Here is a 20,912-nt window from a genome sequence, read left to right as displayed (position 1 = left end):
TGATTTATGGCCCTGGCTTCATTTCCCCCATTGCATCAGTGTGTGGGAACAACATAACTGCACGGGGTAGGAAGCACCAAAGCCGCTCCTGGACTCAGCAGGTTGTTACGATGACAAATGGAGCAATGTAAAACCCCCAGAAGGGCTGCTCGATGATCTCCATCACACCCTCCTCTCCCTAGTTAGTTTTAACTTTGATGGCTCTGTGTGGCTGGAAATTTGCTTTGGCCTTTGCCTGTGATTGAATTATTTTGAGAAACTGAAGTGCGAAGAAGATGGTGCTCTCCAGAAGGAATGAATGCAGAACAGCTGCTGCCTGATTATCTCTTTCCTCAGTCGCTCAGCACCTGCGCACACAATTTCTGGCTAGTGACATTTGCCTTAGCTGCCAGCTCAGGTGCTGACCCAAAGGACTGGATTTAGCCCCTTGAAAGTGCAGTGAGGCGGTGGAGCAGGTTGCCTACGTTTAGTAGCCCGCCTGGATGAAAAAGTGGCAGTGGTTTCTCAGGGTCTTATGGATGGAAGCTTTGTTTCATGAGATTGGTACAGAGTCTCAATTTTTCTATTGCCCTTTTTACCCAAAGCAGAAGTGGCTTCTAAAGGTTGAAATGTCTCCACAGGAGCTCCTGCAGGTAGGCTGCATGGGAACGCTTGGTAAGACGTGTGACACTCCATCCAACTGGAGAGTTCCTATCTCACACACAGCAGCTTTCAGGAAAAGCAGGTTCCCAAGACTTATCCACCCTCAGTGACAGCAGACACTGCTGCTGTCAGGACAATCTTGCTTTGCTGTGACTCTGTTGATAAGACTACTCCTGGAGCACAGCATCTTCTTTGGCTCTTATCGCAGACATGTGCGTCCATGGCGCTGGGGACACCATCCTCTCTGCACAGGATTTTCCACCATTTCGATCTGACCTCCCACATCCCAGCCCCTCTGCTTCCTCTTATCGCTTGAGCTCCCCAAAGCTGCCCCTGTCTGCTGTCTCCAGCAGCGTGCTGCTCCCAGCCCATCTTTCAATTATAGATATGCAGTCCTGGGATGACCTTGTTACTCTGCTGTGCTTTCACCTTCTGTATTTGCAGGCAGGTATTTAAGCTGCACTAAAGAACAATCAGCTTTAAGCTGGCTGCTGCTTGTCATGTTATCTAGTGGGGAATGGGAATGAATGTCTCCAGTACTGTTTGCCAGTAAAAATTACACATTTCCCTATTCACATTCTGTGGAGTGTCCAAAAAAACGAATGAAATTTGCTCTCACCTCCTTCTTTGCCTAGAACCCTCACTCACGCATCATTGCCCGGTCTGCTTAAATGCCACAGGGCCATTCCCACACTGCGTACAGCAGCAAGCCTTCAGCCCATGGATTTGTGCTGTGTTTCTGATGCAATGCATCACCCTAATGTTGCCACCCTGTGCTGGCAGAGGTCCAGGCTGCTGTGGGGCTGCTGCTCACAGATCGACTCATGCAACCAGATAAATAAACCTCGGGAAAGCTAAGGAGGAGTAAAGTGAAAGAGACAAGTTATAAGAGAGGAACCAGGTAAAGGAAAATGCTTTTTTCTGAATCTTCCCAACACCTTTTACTGTGTCTTTTGGAGGGGAGTGAGCTGTAAACTCAGATTAAAGCACTTTTCTGAAAAAAACTGCCTGACTTTACAGTTTCTCTTTCCCAGCAAGTTGGTGTAAAGAATTTCCTGGGAGACTAACTCTGCCTGCCCTTCATGAGGAAGCATAGCTTTGAGGTGAGCAAGTGCTGACTTCAGGTTTGCAGCAAAAGTGCAGAACAGTTCAGACCTCGTGGAACAGAAAAACTACTATCCTTTTGAGCTTGGTGCTTTGCAGATATGCAGTCGTTGCCAGGTGAGGTCAGTCAGCCCTTGTTCCTGGCGAGGATGCTGAATCAGAGCACCGTGGTGGCATTGCTCCTCCAATGTGCAGAGGTGGATGGGGCTCTTATGAATGGGGCCGTCGCTCTGAGTGCAGCCACTAGATGCAAAAGAGCATCACCATTGTGTTGGCTTCCAAGTGCCACTGCCCGCTCCAGCTGGGATGCTTCGAGCAATAAGCACTTGCTTAAGTATCTCTCCCCACCAAATGCTTTGGTTTTCTGCCTTCATGTACCTGCTATCATTAAACAAAGTACTTTTCCAGATGCTCACAAGCTTGAGTCTTTTCCCTGACAATGAACATCCATCCCAAAGCTGGAATGAAGCCTGCAGTGCCTGAGTACCCAGTGCTGTGGGATAGAATTTCAATGGGCAATGAGCCCTGATCCCAGGGAATGTATTAGGGGATAGTGCACCATTATTTTGCAACCTTTCTGCAGAAATGAGTTCATGTTTTGGGGAAGGAACACAGAAAAAATGTGGGCAGCTGAGGGTTCTCTATAGACACTGTGCTACTCAGAAAATTATACCCTTTTCACCCGTGGTTGTTTGAGATTTTGTTCTCCTGCTGTGTTCCTTTTGTAACTGCCAATTAAACAGATATCTGAGAGTTAATTCATCACTGCTCCTCATCTGTGTCAGGCAGGCGAAACTGGGTTAGCATTTGGCAATGCAAATATGTTTTAGGAGCAGCAGACTTATTTAGTTCAGAGAAGAATTATTGAGGTGTATGTGGTAAGTTGGCTAATTTCGTCCTTGAGCATCATTTCCTGAAAAAGCAGCAACAGTGTTTATAGCTGATTCGATTAAATAATAAATGATATCTTCTCCTGCTGCAAAGTTGTCAGCATTTACAGTCTGCAAAATTCTGTGGCTGTGAATGGCCAAGCTCTTGGCAGTAGTCAGTGCATGGCCAGATTTTCAGAGCTGGAGGATATTTTTCGATCTGAGCTGGGAGCAGAGCGCCTTTCCTACAGACAGTGGCTATCTTCAGGGCCACCCCACACGTCTGGAGGTGAGGATGGCAAAGTACCCCAGTACATGCAGCTGTAGGGAGCACCAACACAAACTTGTGAGAAGGAGTTTGCCAGTGAGCTTGCTACAAGTCCAGCTCTTGGTGTGCAGGAAATCACTGCTAAACCTCTGCCTCATGACTCCTTCAACAGGACAAGAGGTGATGGCTTTAATTTGCACCAGAGGAGTTTCAAGTTGGATATTAGGGAAAAAAAAAATCATTCTTCCAATACCTGATGAGGCACTGGTACAGGCTGCCCATGGAGATGGTGGAGTCACCATCCCTGGAGGTGTTCAAGAAACGTGGAGATGTCACATTGAGTGACGTGATTCAGTGGTATGGTGGGGATGGGTTGTGGTTGGACTTGATGATCTTAGTGGTCTTTCCAACCTTAATGATTCTATGATTCCATGATTCCATCGTGTGCTGCAGCTCTGCCAGCAGGCACCGTGAGCTGTCCCGTATGGCCAGGCAGATGGATCCCATACGTCACCACCTCCCTTCCAAAGCAAAGGCACATCATTAAGGTTATGCAGCCCTTATGTGTTTAAACAGTTGGCAGCTGAAACAAAATGTGCTGTGTTATGTTTGTTAGCTGCTATTTTGTGTTTCTGTCCAGCACTGGGATATGCATGGTGTTGGAGAAGTTGGAGATGGAGATGGTATTGCGGGGTCTGTCACTAAGCCCAGCCCTGACCCATTCTGTGTGTGTTAAACATCCCTTAGCGAGCATGCTGAACATATGGCAGGCAAAATGCTCCTCCATTTATTTTATGTAATTAAGTTTTAGGATTAAGCTTGCAAGCTTTTCCTCTTTGGGCTTGCTTTGGGTTAATTAACCCAATTAGTTGCTAACAGCCAGTGTCTCTGCACCCTGGAGCAATGCATCTGTCCCTGGTGCTGCTGGAGGCACCAGATCTCCCCGTGTAGCATGTGGGCTCTGCCTGCAGGGCAGGTCCTGCAGAACCACGTGGAGATCCTCTGGGGTCCCATGTGGGAACAGCTCTCTTTTTCACATCGCTTTGCCCCTTCCTCACACTCTGTGTTGCTGTTTGCAGATGACGGGAAGCTGTCCCTGGAGGAGTTCCAGGCCTTTTTTTCCGACGGGACACTCAACGAGGAGGAACTCGAGAAGCTCTTCCACACCATCGACTCAGACAACACGAAGTAAGTTCCCCCCATCCCACAGAGCTCGGGGCATGGTGTTTGGGTGCCCCCCAGGGGATGCAGGCATGCGGTCTCTTCTGCCATACATTGCAAACTCTCCATTTCTGCTGGGTCTGTGTCTCGTCATGGTGGCTCCTGCACCCCTTTTCTCGTGGTGCTTTTTTTTTTCCAGGCTGTTTTCTTTTATGCAATTTGATCTTTATGGCATCTGAAGTGATGCTTAGTGTTACCCGTGAGGACATTTAAACGGCTCCTTTGCTTTTCCATTCTATCTAAAAGCTTTGCTGCACTGTAAAAGGTAACAGTGTGAATTTGCAAGCACCACCCTGCCCAACTATCTCATCCATGGCAAACTGAGAGGATTTAGGACCTGTGCTGCCTTCTTTGCCTCCCAGCCCTCACTATGGGCGCTTTGCCCTGTTCTGGCCCTACATGGCTGTACTTCTGTCTGCACAGAGCCCAGGGGACGGACCTCACAGCAACACAACACTTACTGTCCCACAGCGACATGATGGGATGGGAGGCAGCAAAGTGTGCTTTGGTTTTACAGAGCACCAAAGACAAGGCTCAGTAAGGCACCTGGCTGCTCCCACTGCGTGCACAGATGCAGCCTGCCAGGTTATTTCTCCCTCCAAGAGGAATCAGACTTCAAAAGCCCACAGAAATCCAAATGAAAGCCCATACTGAGTCATATTCCTGCAAGACTACTATTCCTCCAGAGAGAAAAAATCCATGCAAAAAAAGCAGATGAAAAGAGAATCTTATTTCAAATGAGGAGCTGCTCAGCAAGCACTTATGAAAATAATAGCCTAGTTAATTACAGAGCCTTCAGCCAGCGGGTGAATGGAGCCTCTAGACCTTGCCTTCCCAATGTGTGTAGTGGCCACCAAGCTCAGCAGAATGACTCGTCCATTCCAACGCTCCCTCTTCAGCTGATGCTGTGAAAGGGGCCAGGTACCTTGGATTTTAGTGTAGTAAAATAACAATAAAAAGGAATTTTAAGCGTGGGCTGTCAGTAACATTAACTATCATAAGGGTGAATGAGACATGCTGCATCCTGCTTTGTGTGCCTACTTATTCAGGTGATGTCCGTAGCATCACCCAGGCGTGCCAGTTTGCATTTGGCTTTGAAAGAGCGTGGGCTGCGAAGCTGAGGTGTGTGAGGACAACATTAAGTTTATCTTTCCAAAAGGCCATTTGAATTTGAATTATTTGTTATTTGAAAGAGGAATTTAATTCATCTTTAACACTGTTTTTTAACTCCCCACACTCATGCTGCCCACTGAGTTTGCTTGGTATACGAAGAAAAGTTTGCCATCAAAATTACATTAAAGCTAGAGTGGAAAATGAGGAAAGTTATGTTCCTAGTGATTGTTAGTGATTGCTATCAACACCTAAATTGCAAAATGTGGATTTGATTTCCTGGAGCAGTTTTAGGAGCGAGGGAACTGCCTTACCTGTGTAGACAAAATGAATGTCTGTGCTGGTTTCTTGACTTGGTTTGGTTAGGAAGGGCATGGAAAGGAGAACAGCTGGGCATGTGGGTGGGAGATGGGGTTGGCCAATGATGCAGGAGCAGCCATGGCTCAGATGAACGTGGGCTCCTCTTTTGGGAACACAGTGCCTAGCGCAACACCTGGTTGTCAGCAGGGTGGAGTTAGGAGAAAGCAGGACTAAAATTAGACACCCGAAAGCAGCCAAGGGATTAGTGGGGCTTCATTCTTCCTGATGGCCTTGGAAAAGTCCTCATCCAGGAGGTCAATGATGCAGCAGGATGGGTCTGAGTGAGGGGCATGGCTTTGTGCAGATGCAGTTATGGGATGGCAGCATGTTCCATGACCCTATTCCAGGGTCAATTCTTGGCTCAAAACACAGTGGTATTGCTATTGCACATATTGTGTGCACTGTTGGCAGAGGGAGAAAAGTCCCCTAACTGCAGCAAAGCCCTCCTGCTGTCCCCATCCATGCTGGTTATAGCATCTGGCAGCAGGAGCAGCAAAATGTGTCATGTACTTCAATTGCTTTTGGCAACTTGTATTCAAAATCCTCCTGTTGCTGAAAAGAGATGATCAAGTAGTGTTTTCCTCTCCATGGTGAACTCTCCCTTCTGCCTTCCCTATTCCCAGCCATAGCCAGAGACAAAGCGAGATGCTGCCAGGGGTTGATTTGCCACTGTGGTGTTGGCCACTCACCCAGGCTCTGGCAGTGCTTTATGGGGAAGTGCCTGAAGACTAATGGCGTGGTAATTATATGTTACTACTGATACCAGTGCCACCAGAAATGCGCACATTATGTGCATAATGCACAAACACATATGCATACACATATTTAAATATATATATATACATATGTATGTATGATTTAGCAGCAGAACAAGGCTTTAGAAATCATTCTCACCTGGGAAATGCTGCTCTATTTGCAGTTATTTACGCCTGTTGGTGCTTCCTGAGCTGCAGGGCAGCTGTAGGGCACAACCTCCAGAACTACAAAGTGTCCGTTTGCATCGCACACCCAAGAGAAGCAGCAGCCTCTGACCAACGTGGGGCTGGGGACAGCTGTACAAGGCAGGCAGGTGCCCAGGCACTGTGAGTGAGTTCATGCAAGCACAGAGCTCCTCTGATATCAGATCTTCTGAAAATACCACCGTGCCCTGCAGCCAGCTTGTAGCTCTCCTGCCCCCTCACTGCCCCACTGCAGCCCTGCGGTGGAACCCAAGGATCAGACTCCATTAGTACCGCAGTGCTCCAAGTGAGGTCTCACAGCGCAGAGCAGAGCGGCACATCCCCTCCCTGCCCTGCTGGCTGCGCTGCTTTGGATGCAGCCCAGGCTATGGCTGGCTTCCTGGGATGCGAGGGCACAGTGCTGCCTCATGTCCAGCTGCCACCCACCAGTACCCCAAAGTCCTTTTCTGCAGGGCTGTGCTCTATCCTTTCATCCCCCAACTGGTACTGGGAGTGAGGGTTGCTATGCCTCAGGTGCAGACCTTGCACTTGTCATTGATGAAGCTTAAGAGGTTCTCCTGGGTCCACCCTCAAGCCTGTCTAGATCTCTCTGAGTGGCATCTCGTCCCTTAGGCATATCAGCCACACCCCACAGCTTGGTGTCGTCCATGATCTTGCTAAGGGTGCACTTGCCCCCACTATGTGTCATTGCTGAAGATATCAAAGGGGATAGGTCCCAGTACTGATTCCTGAGGGACACCTAATCCTGTCCTAACACTAAGTGTCTCATTGTATTTGTATGCACCCACTATGTACCCTGGGGCTCTTCCATGCCATAAAACCATTCCTGGAACCAGGGAGGAGGGGAGATGTGGAGGGCTGGCCCAGTGGTGGGTTAGCAGCGGTCCATGGGCTTCCATCAGCAGGGCTGCATCCCCACGGAGACACTCATCCCTTGTGGCAGAAGAGGGGAGGTCAGGTGTGGCTGTTAACCAAACTAATTTAGCCCAGGCAGGGGATTTTAAAGATTCCTTTTGTATCACATACATTTTTCATAGCTACAGAGGAGAGTCTTTGGGAAGAGATGTGCGCACTGGAGCAGGACTCCTCCGATGAGCTGTACACATCCATTCACAGGGAGCCAGAACACCGCATTAGCATTCTGCTGCACTGCCATTCATTATCTCCTAGCTAGGCTTACAGCTATTCTTTTAATTGCTTTATCCCCTTCACCCCCTCTAAATGAGCTCTTCTCTCCAGTGGCAAGCACTAGAAAAGCTGGGAGCGTGCACACAGTATAATTAACAGAAGCAGTACCACTTCTCAGAAGCCTTTAGCAGCTTCCCCAGAATGCCACTTTTGCTGGAGGACTGTGACAAATGCAGGAGCAACAGTGGTTGGGCTTTGCCTACACGAAATCCTGCAGCTTGCAGCCTTGTGGTGCAAGGCTGTGCCAAAGAACCCTGAGGTGTTCCCAGCCCCACTGGGCACGGCAGCTCCACAGCTGCTTGAAGGCTGATTGTAGCAGAGCAAACAAGACAGGACACATCTGTATTTTGCTCGCCCTTAATTGTGCAGAAGCTGTTAAGATGGTGTTAGTGCTAATGAGCAGAAGTGAGATGCCATGTGCTGCTGTGATTCGCTGGTGGTTGGAGCTTGTTTCTGCAGCTGTGTGCTGCCAGAAGCTCCCCAAACCAGGGTAATTGCTTGTGTGGATGAATTCTGCTTCCTTGATAGTTTGATTGCATTGATGACCAAAAATCAAAATGGTTTTAAGTTGGATTCTGTGCAAGCACATAGGACTGTGAAGCTTAGTGTTCTGCAGTAATCCAAGAAGGATCCAGACAGAGAGGGGTAAGGTGCTGCTGGGGATCTGGGCTGCTGCTGGTCTCCAGGAGAGGGGTGTCCGAAAACTTCCATTCTGGGGATGTATATGAGATATTTCTCATCCTGGTGATGATGAAGATGAAGGCAAAGGAGTTTAAAACATGTTCCTGAATATTCAGCAGGGAACAGCTTGCAAAGAAGCTCCGCGTGTGCAAACTAAAGCTGTGCTTTTTGATTCCACTAAGAGATAACCTGGGCAGAAGTGGAGCTTGGCATCATCGCAAGGGCCATCCTCACAAGAACATGAACTTCCTGACAAGCACGCCACCCGGCCAGCAGCCGGGCAGCTGAGAGGTGACTGAGAAGTACCCTCTCATTCTGCAGCATCCCGGGTTACTCCCGCTCTTGGAATTGCATTTCTTGGTTCTGTGGTCACCACTCATGTTTGGATGCCATGGTACCCTCCCATGCTCTCCAAGCTGCTTTGCCTTCCCCAGACCTGCGTGGGGTCCGTGTCCATCTGATGAGGGGGCATCGTGGCAGGGAGGGACCAAGCTGTCCTCCTAGATCTGAACAGAAAGCCCTTCTGCTTTTGGGGCAAGGAATGTTGATTATGATTGAGTGTTTTTTCCTGTTTTTCCTTCCCTAATCCTGGCTGTTTGCATTGCAAACCTGATTCAGTGTAGTGCTGGTTTTGTCTGGGAGCTGAAGCCCACGCTGCAGAGATGGATGTACTCATTGAGACCAACTTAATTTCTGTATATCAAATGTTCTCAATTAGATCTCTGGGAAACAAACTACAGCTCACATAATCAGCTGAGATTTTGATTAACCTGTTCAAGAGGCAGTTCCAGTCCCTTCAGAAAGGGACAAAATGATTGCATGAAAATTGTATGTCTGGCTCTAATTTCTGGCTCTCAGCAGCCTGGGCACTTGGTGGGCTTTGTGCAAGATATTTCTGAGCTCTAGGCCATTCTCCTCTGTGACTACATCTTTCTTGCTTGGTCCACACTGAGCTGAACTTCTCCTTGGAGTGAAAGAATGCTTGCTGCCAATGCTGGTGCTCAGCTCACTGGGAAGGACATTGGGAGGAACATGAAGCTGGAAAAACAGCACATGAGGTCATCTGAGAAGACATTTGAGAGTATTTTGCTATCTCTAATGTTACCTCCAGGCATTCCCAAGCAATCTCTGTATGGCAGAGCCCAGCTGACAACGGCAGCAGTGCAGGGACTGGGCAGGCTTTGCTGTGCCAACATCAAAAGCAGGGTCACCATCCAGAGTTTCCCAGCTAGAAATGGAGCTTAACTTTGTATTTTTCAGATTCTGTGGGGCTGCTCTGCATCAGAGGTTTCCTTTTCCAGATAACAGAAAACACCATGATTTACCTTAAAAACAGAAGTGACTAAGATACCTGGTTCTAAGCAGCTGCTTGTGTTTGAGTCATGCGGGCATTCAGAGAGATTGCAGCTTTCTGGCTCAAGCTCCAGCCTTGTGTATTTATCCGTGTGCTTTCTCTGAAGGAGTGAGGGTGTCTGGCTGCTGCTGGTGGGAGCACCAGCTGCCCAAAGGCTGAACCAAGGGAGAAGCTCTTTGCATCATCTTTTTTATTGGCAGGAGAAGAAACACATGAGAAGCAAAGATATGGGTTAAAAAGCCAGGAGGGTATTCTTGCTTTGCTCTCCTGCTGGCTCCCCGCAGGCTGTGTGCTGCCAAACACAACCCTCATCTCTACTGCTCAGAGCCCTTCATCTGTTCCTTGCAGCCATGGTTTTGAGAAAGGAAGGAAAACATTTGAGGGGGAAAAAAAAAAAAAAAGGAAAATTGCATCATATTGCCAGCATAAGACTGCAGACAGCTGAAATGAGAAGGCTGGGTGCAGAGGATTGCACTGCATCCATGTGGTGGGTGGCACTGTGGTAGTTTAATGAGAGCTGTTCATCTCAAGAAATCACATCCGATGAGTACAGGCTTATGTATCAAGCAGAAACAGGCAGAGTGTTACGCGTTTCCCTCTGTATTTGGTAGTGGTGAGGCCACACTTGGAGTGCTATGTTCAATTTTGGGCCCCTTACAAAAGGAAAGACATGGAGGCCCTGCAGCGTGTCCAGGGAAGGGAGCAGAGCTGTATGGGGTCTGAGCACAGCGCTGTGGGAGCGGCTGAGGGAACGGGATGGGTCCGCTGGAGAAGAGGAGCTCAGGGGAGACCTCATGGCTCTGCTACCCCTGACGGGAGGGGGGTGGTTGGCCTCTGCTCCCGCGTAACAGCGATAGGGCAAGAATGATGGCCTCAGGTTGAGGGTCAGGTTGGATATTAGGAACAATTCCTTCTCTGAAAGAGTGAGGCACTGGCACAGCTGCCCAGGGACGTGGGGGGGGTCACCGTTCCTGGAGGTGTCCCAGAGCCGTGGGGATGAGGCACTGAGGGATGTGGGCAGTGGGCATGGTGAGGGTGGGCTGGGGTTGGACGTGGGGATCTGAGAGGTCTTCTCCAACCTCAGAGATCCTGTGATTCTATGTTCCTTCATCCCAAAAGCCTACTGCTGACTGACTACTACCATTACCAGTTTGCGCAAAATCAGAGAACCCCTCTGCCCAAAAATAGGAAGAGTATTTCATTGGTATTCTTTTAATGCTTTGGTTTGAAAATTGAGCTAAAAAAAAATAAGGCGAGGATAAAAACATGGATAAGTAACCTCTCATTTGATCAGATGGGTACACACAGCCCTTCCCTGTCCTTCACAGCTGGGGGCCGAGCTGTCACAGCAGGCAGGGTACGCACAGCCTGTGCTCTCAGTGCGAGCACCTCTGCTGGAAGGTGTTCCCTGCAGCAAGGCCCAACAAACAGGATAATAATCTGAGGCTTAATCAATGTCAAAGTGTCATCTCTCCTCCTAGGAGTTACCTGTAGTTTGCAATTTAACCTGCCTTCTCTTGTCTTTGGTGCTTTTGTGGGCAGAGTGATGTTTTCAAGATCAAGTCACTCATCCAAAAAATAATAATAAATAGAGGGTTTACATGCAATTTATTAGAGTTTTGTCCCGCACTGAGACTTGGAAAAGCTCAGTGTGGTACAAAATGTCTGTTTTCTTTAAGGTAATGGCTGTGCTTAAGATCAGGCTCAGTAAATCAGCGTGTGGCATCAATCTATTTTTCCAAGCCATCACTTGCACTGTAAGCAGGCGTTTTATTGTGTTTCTTCCTCTTGCTCAGACTTTTTATGACTGTTTTGAGAATTTTAATTTTGCAAGAAAGAGGTTGGAGGTTGGAGGTCCTGGCCATCTGTGGCCAAGTGGAGACAGAAGTTGTTGTTCACTGCATGGAGAAAGAGATTGTCCCGGGATTAAATGGGCAGACAGACTGCATGGAGGATGGGTGGTGGCTTGGTCTTCTGCTTCCAAGGATGGAAGGAAGGCAGCTGGGGTCCTCACCATCCTATTCCTGACGCAGATCTGCTGTTTTGGGTAAGAAATCTTGTTCTGTGGCTGGGAGGTGTGTGCGGCATGTATGGGGTAGGCTGGCACTAGGGCACTGACTCATACATTGATGGATGCGTATGGCTGCATAGCAGTCAGCTTGCTGAGGGAGCCAGGAGCTGACCTGGCCCTGAAAGGGAGCAGTGGGCAGGACTCTTTAAGCAAATAACGTGTAATGCTGTAGCAGTCTTTATATTCTGTCGATGATTCCCTAAAAGGAAAAGGAAACTCAACGCTTTGTGCTGTTGGATGAGCATGTTTGGAACAGCATGGTGATTAATCCTCTCCACACTGAAACACTGCCCAGGTTTGTTTTATCACCAGCAGGAGAGGCAATATTGCTGCCAGCACACGGTATCTGCACTGTGCCCTGGCCTTGTGCTGGTGGTGCTCAGCCCTCACTTCTGGCCATGGAAGGGACACAGGGCTGCATGGATGGAGCCTCCAGGAAAACATAATCAATCCTTGTAGAAGAATTTTCACTTTTCCAAACCCAGGGAATTCCACTCTACGTTCATCCGTGATGATTTTGAACTTCAGAGATTCTCTTCAGCAAGTTTTATAGACTCTCCGGTTCATTTTTAAGAGGTTTATTATTGCTGCAAGCCAAATGCCATTGCATTGCAGCTCATTGACTGGGGAAGACACTTCCCCTGACATCCATAATTACTGGTGTGGTAGCAGCCCTGTGACATGCTGTGGGGCATGGCACCAGCACCAACACAGCCGGTGTCTGGGCCAGGTCCAGGCTTTGGGATCTGTTGCTACGCAAATTGTGCCTCCGAGCTTTGCAGTCAAAGTTGAAACAGCTCTCACAACGCACACATCCCACTTACTGCTCAGGAATGTGTGCTGACCCAAGCTGAACTCAGCTTCTCCCAGCCTGGCAGGAAGGATGAGGCAAGCAGCTCTGCTCACACAGACCAATCTGGGCTGCACAGTGGCTCCAAGGCTGGGTGACACTTTGAATCATAGAATCACAGAATCATTAAGGCTGGAAAAGACCTCTCAGATCCCCAAGTCCAACCCAAACCCATCCCAGCATGCCCACTGACCATGTCCCGCAGTGCCACATCTCCACGTTCTTGGACACCTCCAGGGACAGTGATTCCACCACCTCCCTGTGCAGCTGTGCCAGTGCCTCACCACTCTTTCTGCAGAAATTGTTTGTAATGTCCAACATGAACCTCCTCTGAATGTGAGGCCACCACTTCCCATCCTATCGCTGTTACCCAGGAGCAGAGGCCGACCCCACTTCACCACAACCTCCTTTCAGGGACTGCAGGTCTCAAGAAAAGCTGCCTCCTCAGAAGAGGAGCTCAGGGGAGACCTCCAGACTGACCCATCCCATTCCCTCAGCCGCTCCCATAGGATTGTTCTCCTTCGCATCTTTGTTGCCTTTCTTTGGGTGCACATCAGGGCTTCCATGTCTTTCCTGTAGTGAGGATGTGACCATCCCCAGAAAGCCAATAGTAACACCCACAGCTGTTTGCCAATGGCCAAGGGTGACCACCTCTGACCCGTTACGAGGCACCTGGATGTATATTTTCCTTTTCTGAGGTGTGGAGGCTGCCGAGTGCTGTCCCTGCTGGGACCGGAGGTGCACTGTCAGATGTAGCAGTGCTTCTCAACTGCACATGTTGTTCTTCAGTCTCTCCTAAATGAGAATCAGATTTGCAGGTGGTTAACACTAGAGGATGTTTTTTTTTTCCATGCTCGTTTGAAGCCTCGTAGAAACTCAAAGCTGTGAATTGGAGATGGAAATGAAAGCAGCCCATTATTTCAGAAAATCTCAGTTTTTGGTGCTGCTGAACGACCAGGCCGTGCAGCTGCTGACGCAACCCTTTCATCTGCCCCAGCAAAGGAGTTTTTATCTGCAGCAGAAGCAACTCAGGTGTTGAGTGGTGTTTGAGCAGCCCATCCGGCAGCTATTTGCATGAGAAATGTGTGAAGAGGAGAGTTTGATGTATTTACAACTTCTGAATTCCTGTTATGTTCCTGGTTGTGCTGCCTGCGACATCTCTGTTGGCTGAGCTGAAACCAAGGAAGGTGGGATATCACACTTTGGAGACTTTTGCTTTTCTTTAGAATGGACGTGAACCAACAGGGAAAACTATTTCCTTGTTGCCAATACATTTATCTCTTCGAACTGTCACAGCATGTTTTTGAGTGGCAGTGAGCCATAAACGGTGAGCAATAAACATTCCCTTTGATGACCAAACGAGTTCATGGGTTGGGTTGTTCAGCAGAGATGCTGAAGGCTGTGAGCTGAGCTCCCACATTTGGCCCCTAATTAGGTCCTGGGGACACAGAGGTTCTCCCAGGTACGGCTTTGCTTTGGAAAGAGATCTCAAGGGGCAGACATCCCTCTAAGCTTTGTGGTGCAATGCCACTCTGCCCCCTGGTGCAGCTTCACCACCTGGAAAACAGAGAGAAATGCCTGGAACCAAAAAGACTTAGATTTTCCTGATTTTCTGTTTCTTTAAAAAAAAAAATCTTTTGTTTTGCAAAGCAACCAGGTAGAGGTGGCCTCCAGTATGGGGGAAAAGCCCGTGTCCAACCTCCACCTGGACAAAGAGCTGCTGACAACAACCCAGCAGCCCCCTGGCTGCAACCCTACAACCAATTCCTTATCCACTGAATAGTCCAGCCTTCAAACCCATATCTCACCAATTTAGAGATAAGGATGTTGTACAGAACCATGTCACATGCCTTGCAGAAGTCCAGGTAGTCCTGTTCATTATTGAGGCAGGGACCTAAGGGAGTGCCTTGTAAACCATTCTGGAGCTGTGCATCTGTGCAAGACTGATCTTGGTGATAAATCCTAACAGTGACCTGGAGAGGATGTGATAGCCCTGATATGTGTACTCCTGTGGATGGGAACATCCTGGGAAACGCCATGGGCTGTCCTCACGTATGTGCTGATTTCTCCTTCATCTGAGCATATTTTTTAAGTCTGAATACAACTTCAGTAATTTCTTTAATTAGGCTTCTTCTTAATGCAAGATTGCTTAAAATTAAAAGCAGCTTCTCAGCCAACTTAAAATTCAAGCACAATTAAGTTAAATAATATGATGGCAGGAGGCAAGGAAGTAAAAGATCATTTTTGGAAGCAAGAGATAATTATTGCAATGCAAAACCTCAGGTATAGAATGATGGATTTTTCTCAGTAATGTGCTTCAGCTTGGGATGCACAGTTTGTTAGAGGAGATCTTGAGCCCATGGAGGGTGGGAAGAGCCCAGACACATTGCTCCAGGAGGATCTGGGGAGGCTGCTGCCAACAGGAGCAGGATTTAGAGCATCTCTTTCCATAACTCACTTATGTTGACAGGTCAGAGCAGGACTGAGTTAAGGAGCTGACTTCTCAGGACATAAATGGATTGATAAAATAGAATTCTATTACGAGATCATTCCAGGCGCCTCTCCAGCCTGAACAGTGTAAATAATTGCGTGGGGATTGGAGGGGTGAAGAGCTTGATGCTAATCGTTATTTCCCAGGGTTGTCTGTTGGGACGTCATTAAGTAAACCAAATGTTCAAATGTTAAGTAACTGCACAGTTTCATTTGGAGGAGGACCTGGATGGGCGCTGGGCAGAGCCAGGAGAACTGATCATTTAGAAAAGTAAAATTAGAAAATTTTAATTTGAAGCAAATGGAACCACGGGAGGAGTTCTGCTACTAATGGCTTTGGTTCCAGCAGGCAGTTCCTGGGGCCAGGATACGCTGATCCATTTCTGTGCTCACTTCAAAAGAAACTTGAGTGTATCTCTTGCCTCCTGTACATTAAGTTCCTCTTTCTCTCTCTTTTTTTCTTTCTCCCTTTCCTGGCTGTCCTCCCCTCTTCCAGCAATGTGGACACCAAGGAGCTGTGTGGTGAGTATAGCCCTTCACATGGTGCTTTGGAAGGGTGCATGAAAACTCTTAAAAACCAACATCAATTCCTGTCATAGAATCATTAAGGTCGGAAAGATCATCTTGTCCAGCCATCGACCCCTCACCGCCATACCACTAGGCATCACTCAGTGTGACATCTACACTTTTCCTGAACATCTCCAGGGACGCTGACTCCACCACATCCCTGGGTAGCCTGTGCCAATTCCCTCATAGATAAGAGAAAAAAACAAGAATGTGTATGTATAATAGCAATAATGATGCGTTTATCCTTGGGCAAAACTGTGTCTCATAGCAGGCTGCACAAGGTGCATCTTGGTGCACATCCCTTGAATCACAGATTAAAGACCAAAAATAAACTGTAATCACGTTTGTCCCACACTTCTGCAGGAAGGGAAGTTGCCAAGAAAGGAGAGAGATGAACCCTCAGCTCCTATGGGAAGCAGGAGGAAGGATCAAGGTCCAGCCTAGGTCCATTATCTGCTGCATACCTACCACTGCCCACCACTTCTGGTGTGCTGGCTGCTCTTCCAAGAATTATTTTAAGTATAAAGCCTCAGTTTGGCAACAATGGAAGCTGCGATGTCTCTTAGGGTTCGTGGCAGGTTGGGCAGCTTCTGCAGCTCCCTGGCCCGAGAGAGCTCCCAGTGACGAGGCAACTTGCAGAGCTGAGCACCCCTAGAACACACAGGTAGCATCACCCAGTTGCATATGCCACCCCCAATTTAAATAAAATGCACTGACATTGCAGCAGCAAACAGACAAGCAACACGAGCGGTGCTCTGGGAGGGGAGATGTACGTCATCCCATGGTGGGCAGCGTGCATCCCAGCAGCATCCCATTGCTGCCCACAGATGTGTGGCACCAGGAGCAGCGCTGTTCAGGGTGGAAAGAGCTGCCCCCAGGTGTTCCTGTGAATAAAGCTAAGGCTGTAGAAGTGCATACCTGGAGGCTGCAAAAGTCAACACTATTCTCCTTCCACATCGTTAGTGCTCTCAAGAGCTATGCTCTGCCCAGAGAAGCTCATCCCTCCTGAAAAGTACTTTCTTATTTCAGGATTTATAAGAAGAGTTTTCCTCTGCCTTTAAAAATATACGCTTTTTTTTTTTTTTCCCTCAAGTAAACGAATAAGAACAACAACAAAAATAAGCACACTGCAGTGAGAACAAGCTGCTTGGCTCAGAGAAGAGCAGCAAACAGCTGCTGTCAATTACCTTGTGACATTCCAGTCTCTGCCAAATCTTCTTCCCCTTGGATATGTCAAGGGCTGTAAACAGCTATAGGCACTGCTAATTAAGCCAAGAGAACCTAATTAGTGGGATCGTTTCCTGGAACTTATTTCTCGTTGCATTCAGTAGAGGTGTCACCACAGTGTGAATCCTCAATCTGAGCACTCGAGAGGAGTGCTGGTGGTGCCAAGGAACAGCTTTCAGCCGCCACGTGTGTCAGTTGCACACAAAGGGGTTCACTCGGTGCCTGCGCTGCCATCCAGCCTCACGCTGTTGTCAGTGCTCACATTGGCTTTTGGGACTCTGTAGCTCACAAACAAAACCACATCGGGGTTAGCAGCGGTGGAGCCATTGGCTGCGTGTGTAGCTGTGATGTGGGGCTGTGAAAGGGGTGGGAATGCAGGGGGAGGATGTCCGGCCAGGTCCTCGGTGGGAGTAATCTGGTTGTTATTTGAATGCGTTGGCTGTCAAAGGAATTTCACTTGAGATCTCTCTCTTTCTGTTGGAAACAAGAGGAAGAGAAACAAAATGTGGACAAATGCAGAAGTGAGGAAAGAAATGAAGTGTCGTTTTTGATGGTGGCTGCTCTGCCTTACAGCCCTGTTTTACCGTGATCCAGCCTTCACAGGAACCCTTCTCATCCCTCCAGGGCAAGTTATGTCTTAGGGTCAGGGCCTAGGGAATAAAATCACATCTGGAATCACCCTCTGATTTTCCTTTCCACCAATAAATAGACATCGTTGTGTCATGTAGCCTTGAATTTAAGGTACATCCACTCTTCCCATCATGTCCGCTTTCCCCAGACTATTTTGCTGATCACATGGGAGACTACGAAGACGTCCTGGCCTCACTGGAGACCCTGAACCTCTCCATCCTGAAGGCAATGGACTACACCAAGCGGGTGAGTACCTGGCTCTGCCCTGCTCCTTGGCAGGGCAGCATTCACATATAGCCCTGTGTGGACAACCTGGGTTAGAAACTACAGCACTGTGTGTTTGAAGGATCGGAGGTTAAAAAAAGAGGATTGCTTATACATTCCAGCACAAAATCAGAGATATCATGATGTATTTTGGATGTATTTTGTACACTCTGAAGACCATGTCTTCTTCATAAAATTTGCAGTTTACCATTTGGAGTGAAGAGCCTAATTTCCTATTGTAATCCATCCCTTTGGATGTTTGTGAGGAGGGCAAGATGGGAAGGGCAGATCCATGTTTCACTCATTAATGCCTTTCTATAATAAGCTGAAGGAAAAAGCTTTTGACCAGACACTGATCTGTCTGAAATGTTTGTGAATTTTTACCAAACATCGTGAGAGGAAGAAAAAAACAAACTGCAATAGTTCATTTTTTTTTCCTAATTAAGTTGCTACTTCAACTCACGCTTCATTTATATTCATTATTAGTAAATTTTCTGGCAGGCAGATCGGCCAGCAATGTTTCAAATACATGCTGCCATGCTAATAGAAATCTCAGTAATGCACTCCAACTTTCTGTTTGTACTGTCTTCCACCATTGCTCCTGAATGAGAGTTTAATACATATGACTAATACTTTCCTGCACGTTGAAAGAGGAGGATGTCTCATCCTGTTTGTAAATTAGGAATGTGAGCATAAGGGTGTCAACTTGCACAAGAGATCTGTCGCAGAACCTTATTCATAATCCCAATTCACTGTCTTCATCAGAGCACTGTTCTCCCTCCTTGATTCATAACCTGGGGCAGGATTCACCTGCCCTAACTGCAAAGTCTGAAGGTTATCTGCCTAACCCTGAGATGTTGTGCTCTTAGAGATCAGTGGAGAGGGATGGGGGTATGCAGAGCACCATGCACATGGGCTCTGACCCATCGGAGGCTGCGAGGCCCCTTGCGGGCAGATGGACAGATGCCTAAAACCAGGTGGGAGGAGGGCAGCCCCAGCACTTTGCTGTTACCTTTCGTCAGCCAAGCCATGCTGCTCCTCGCTGCTTTGGGAAGGCAAGAAAGGAGCTGCCAAATTAGGATTTCATGAAAAGCATCATCCCCTGCAGTGATTTTGTGAACAAAGTGGTACAAGCCTGATCAATGAATTATTCAAAAAACAGGTACTTTGTTCAAGGAAATAACTGGGTGGGGGGGAAAGAAAGACAGAAAGAAAAGACAGAAAATAAGCTGGTTTAGGTGGGAGAGAAACTCATCTTCAGTACTTAGGTATCAGAGGCTTCCAGGCAGCGTCAGAGCATCCTGGCAACTTTAATTACATATAGCGATGCCTTAATTCTGGACGTGTGTATATAGAAACATTCAGGATTGCAGAGAGTTTATGACACTCACCCTCTACAATCCTTTGGCTGCAGGTTTGTTAGAGTCACACAGACTCACAGCATGCACAGTAGTGTGCTGCAGCTGTGCCTGTGTTGGAGCCCAATGGAGGTTGTTGGGAATGTTCCTAATTCCCACCCTCTCTCCCCTGTTCATAACAGTACTCTGCCCTTAGACAAAGGGATAGACAAAGCCTGCCCTTCCTTTGTGCTGCACTTCTGACGAGAAGTGCCTAGTGCTCTCGGAGGCATTTAATTGCTGTTTGTATTTCTCACCTTAAAAGACAACTGATTAGTTCTTGTTCGTAAGAAGAGGAAGCAGCAATTATCTTGTGCTGGAGGAGCTCATAAAGTATCAGCAGTAATTAGATTCGGCGGTGGAAGGTCTCATATGGCAAAACAAGATCTGTTATTGTAATTATTTTCCGATATGGAGATGACCACGCTGTGTTCAATGACTGCCAATGACTGTGCAAAAAGCAAAGTTAAATTGGAATGAAGGGAAATGAACTTCTGAGATCTAAAAAAAGCCAACAGCAGGATATGTTCTCTTGTAACCCTCAGAGGATTCTTCATAGCACAGTGAGCAAATACCAGAACCAAAGGGACTGGGTTGAATGGAGCAAGGCATTGTTACTGGGGCCATGCTGTGCCTCCAGCTCGGTCACTGGAAAGCCCAAGGGTTGGTATGTCACAGGCCCCTCTTGTCAGGGTGGTGTTTTACGGGCAAGCATTGCACCCAAACCACCTTTCTTACAAGAACTCTTGTTTGGATGAGAGAACTTGCAGATCATAAAGGTTTGCTTTCTCTAAGTGGACAACAGCTGATCCATCAAGAACTTATTGCATCACAGATAGACTGGCCAACAGAATTCAGATATGTTATGTTAATTTATGCAAATGCAATGCATTCCAGTGTCCAATTGCTGTGATGTATCCTTTCCATTGTTGAGGAAATGACTGTGTCCCTGATTTCCCTTGGGGTCTGTGAGCAGGTGGATACTCTCCTCAGCTCTCACCCAGCACAGGAGGCCAACACAGCAGCTGATTTCACGCCCCCATGACCCACCTCCAAAGCCAGCAGGTTCAGAGCCCAATAATGCTTCCTCGTGCCTTGCAACAGGTGCTGTTGTGGCTCACCCATCACCTTCTCCAGCAGCAGTGCCTGCAGAGGAACAGCCAGCACTGCACACCATCTGCTGCTGTACTCAGGAGCTAAAAAGCAGGGATGTGGGGTTTGTTTTGTTCCATTGCACAGTCCAGAGCAGCAATACATAGTGCTCTTGTTTGCACTCTTACCTGCCAAAATTAAGCTTACCAGATATGATGCTCCTTCTTTTTCAGAGATGACATCTCAAGATTAAGCAATCAGTAGAAATAGCCCTTAAAATAATCCCTCCCACTCTCCTTTCAGAAGAAGGTTTCACCTGATACGGTTTCTCAGGCACTGCTGTATGTTAACCAAAACCTGCTTTCCCTGTCTATGTAAGACGTGGCCTGACAGTGACACCTGGCGAATGGGTTGGTGAGAGCCAGTGACTTGACCATGCAAACTGAATTAAATATTTTTGTTCAGAAATACTGAATGATTTCAATATTGTTTGTTATAGCAAGATAACAAAACAATGTGAATTTCTGTAGAAGTTATGCATCTGAATTTTCCAGGAATAATCCAAGAG

The 20,912-nt window shown here is 47.7% G+C and overlaps 1 protein-coding gene across 3 annotated transcripts in view; it reads left to right on the top strand.

Moving 5' to 3' along the window:
- The window catches only part of NECAB2 (N-terminal EF-hand calcium binding protein 2), a 50,947-nt gene that overhangs the window by 21,502 nt on the left and 8,533 nt on the right, over nt 1-20,912 (top strand). For 2 of the 3 annotated variants that reach the window (XM_021408825.1, XM_021408824.1), the window contains exons 3-5: nt 3,963-4,071; nt 15,664-15,689; nt 17,740-17,837. In XM_021408825.1, the coding sequence (XP_021264500.1) occupies nt 3,963-4,071; nt 15,664-15,689; nt 17,740-17,837 (233 nt within the window). The remainder of the gene's footprint in view (nt 1-3,962; nt 4,072-15,663; nt 15,690-17,739; nt 17,838-20,912) is intronic. The other variant, XM_021408826.1, reaches the window with a different exon arrangement.

The sequence above is a fragment of the Numida meleagris genome, chromosome 10, assembly GCF_002078875.1.
Source record: "Numida meleagris isolate 19003 breed g44 Domestic line chromosome 10, NumMel1.0, whole genome shotgun sequence".
Taxonomy (NCBI): Eukaryota; Metazoa; Chordata; class Aves; order Galliformes; family Numididae; genus Numida; species Numida meleagris.
Note: the sequence above shows the minus strand (reverse complement) of the source record. Positions and strands in the feature narration are given on the sequence as shown.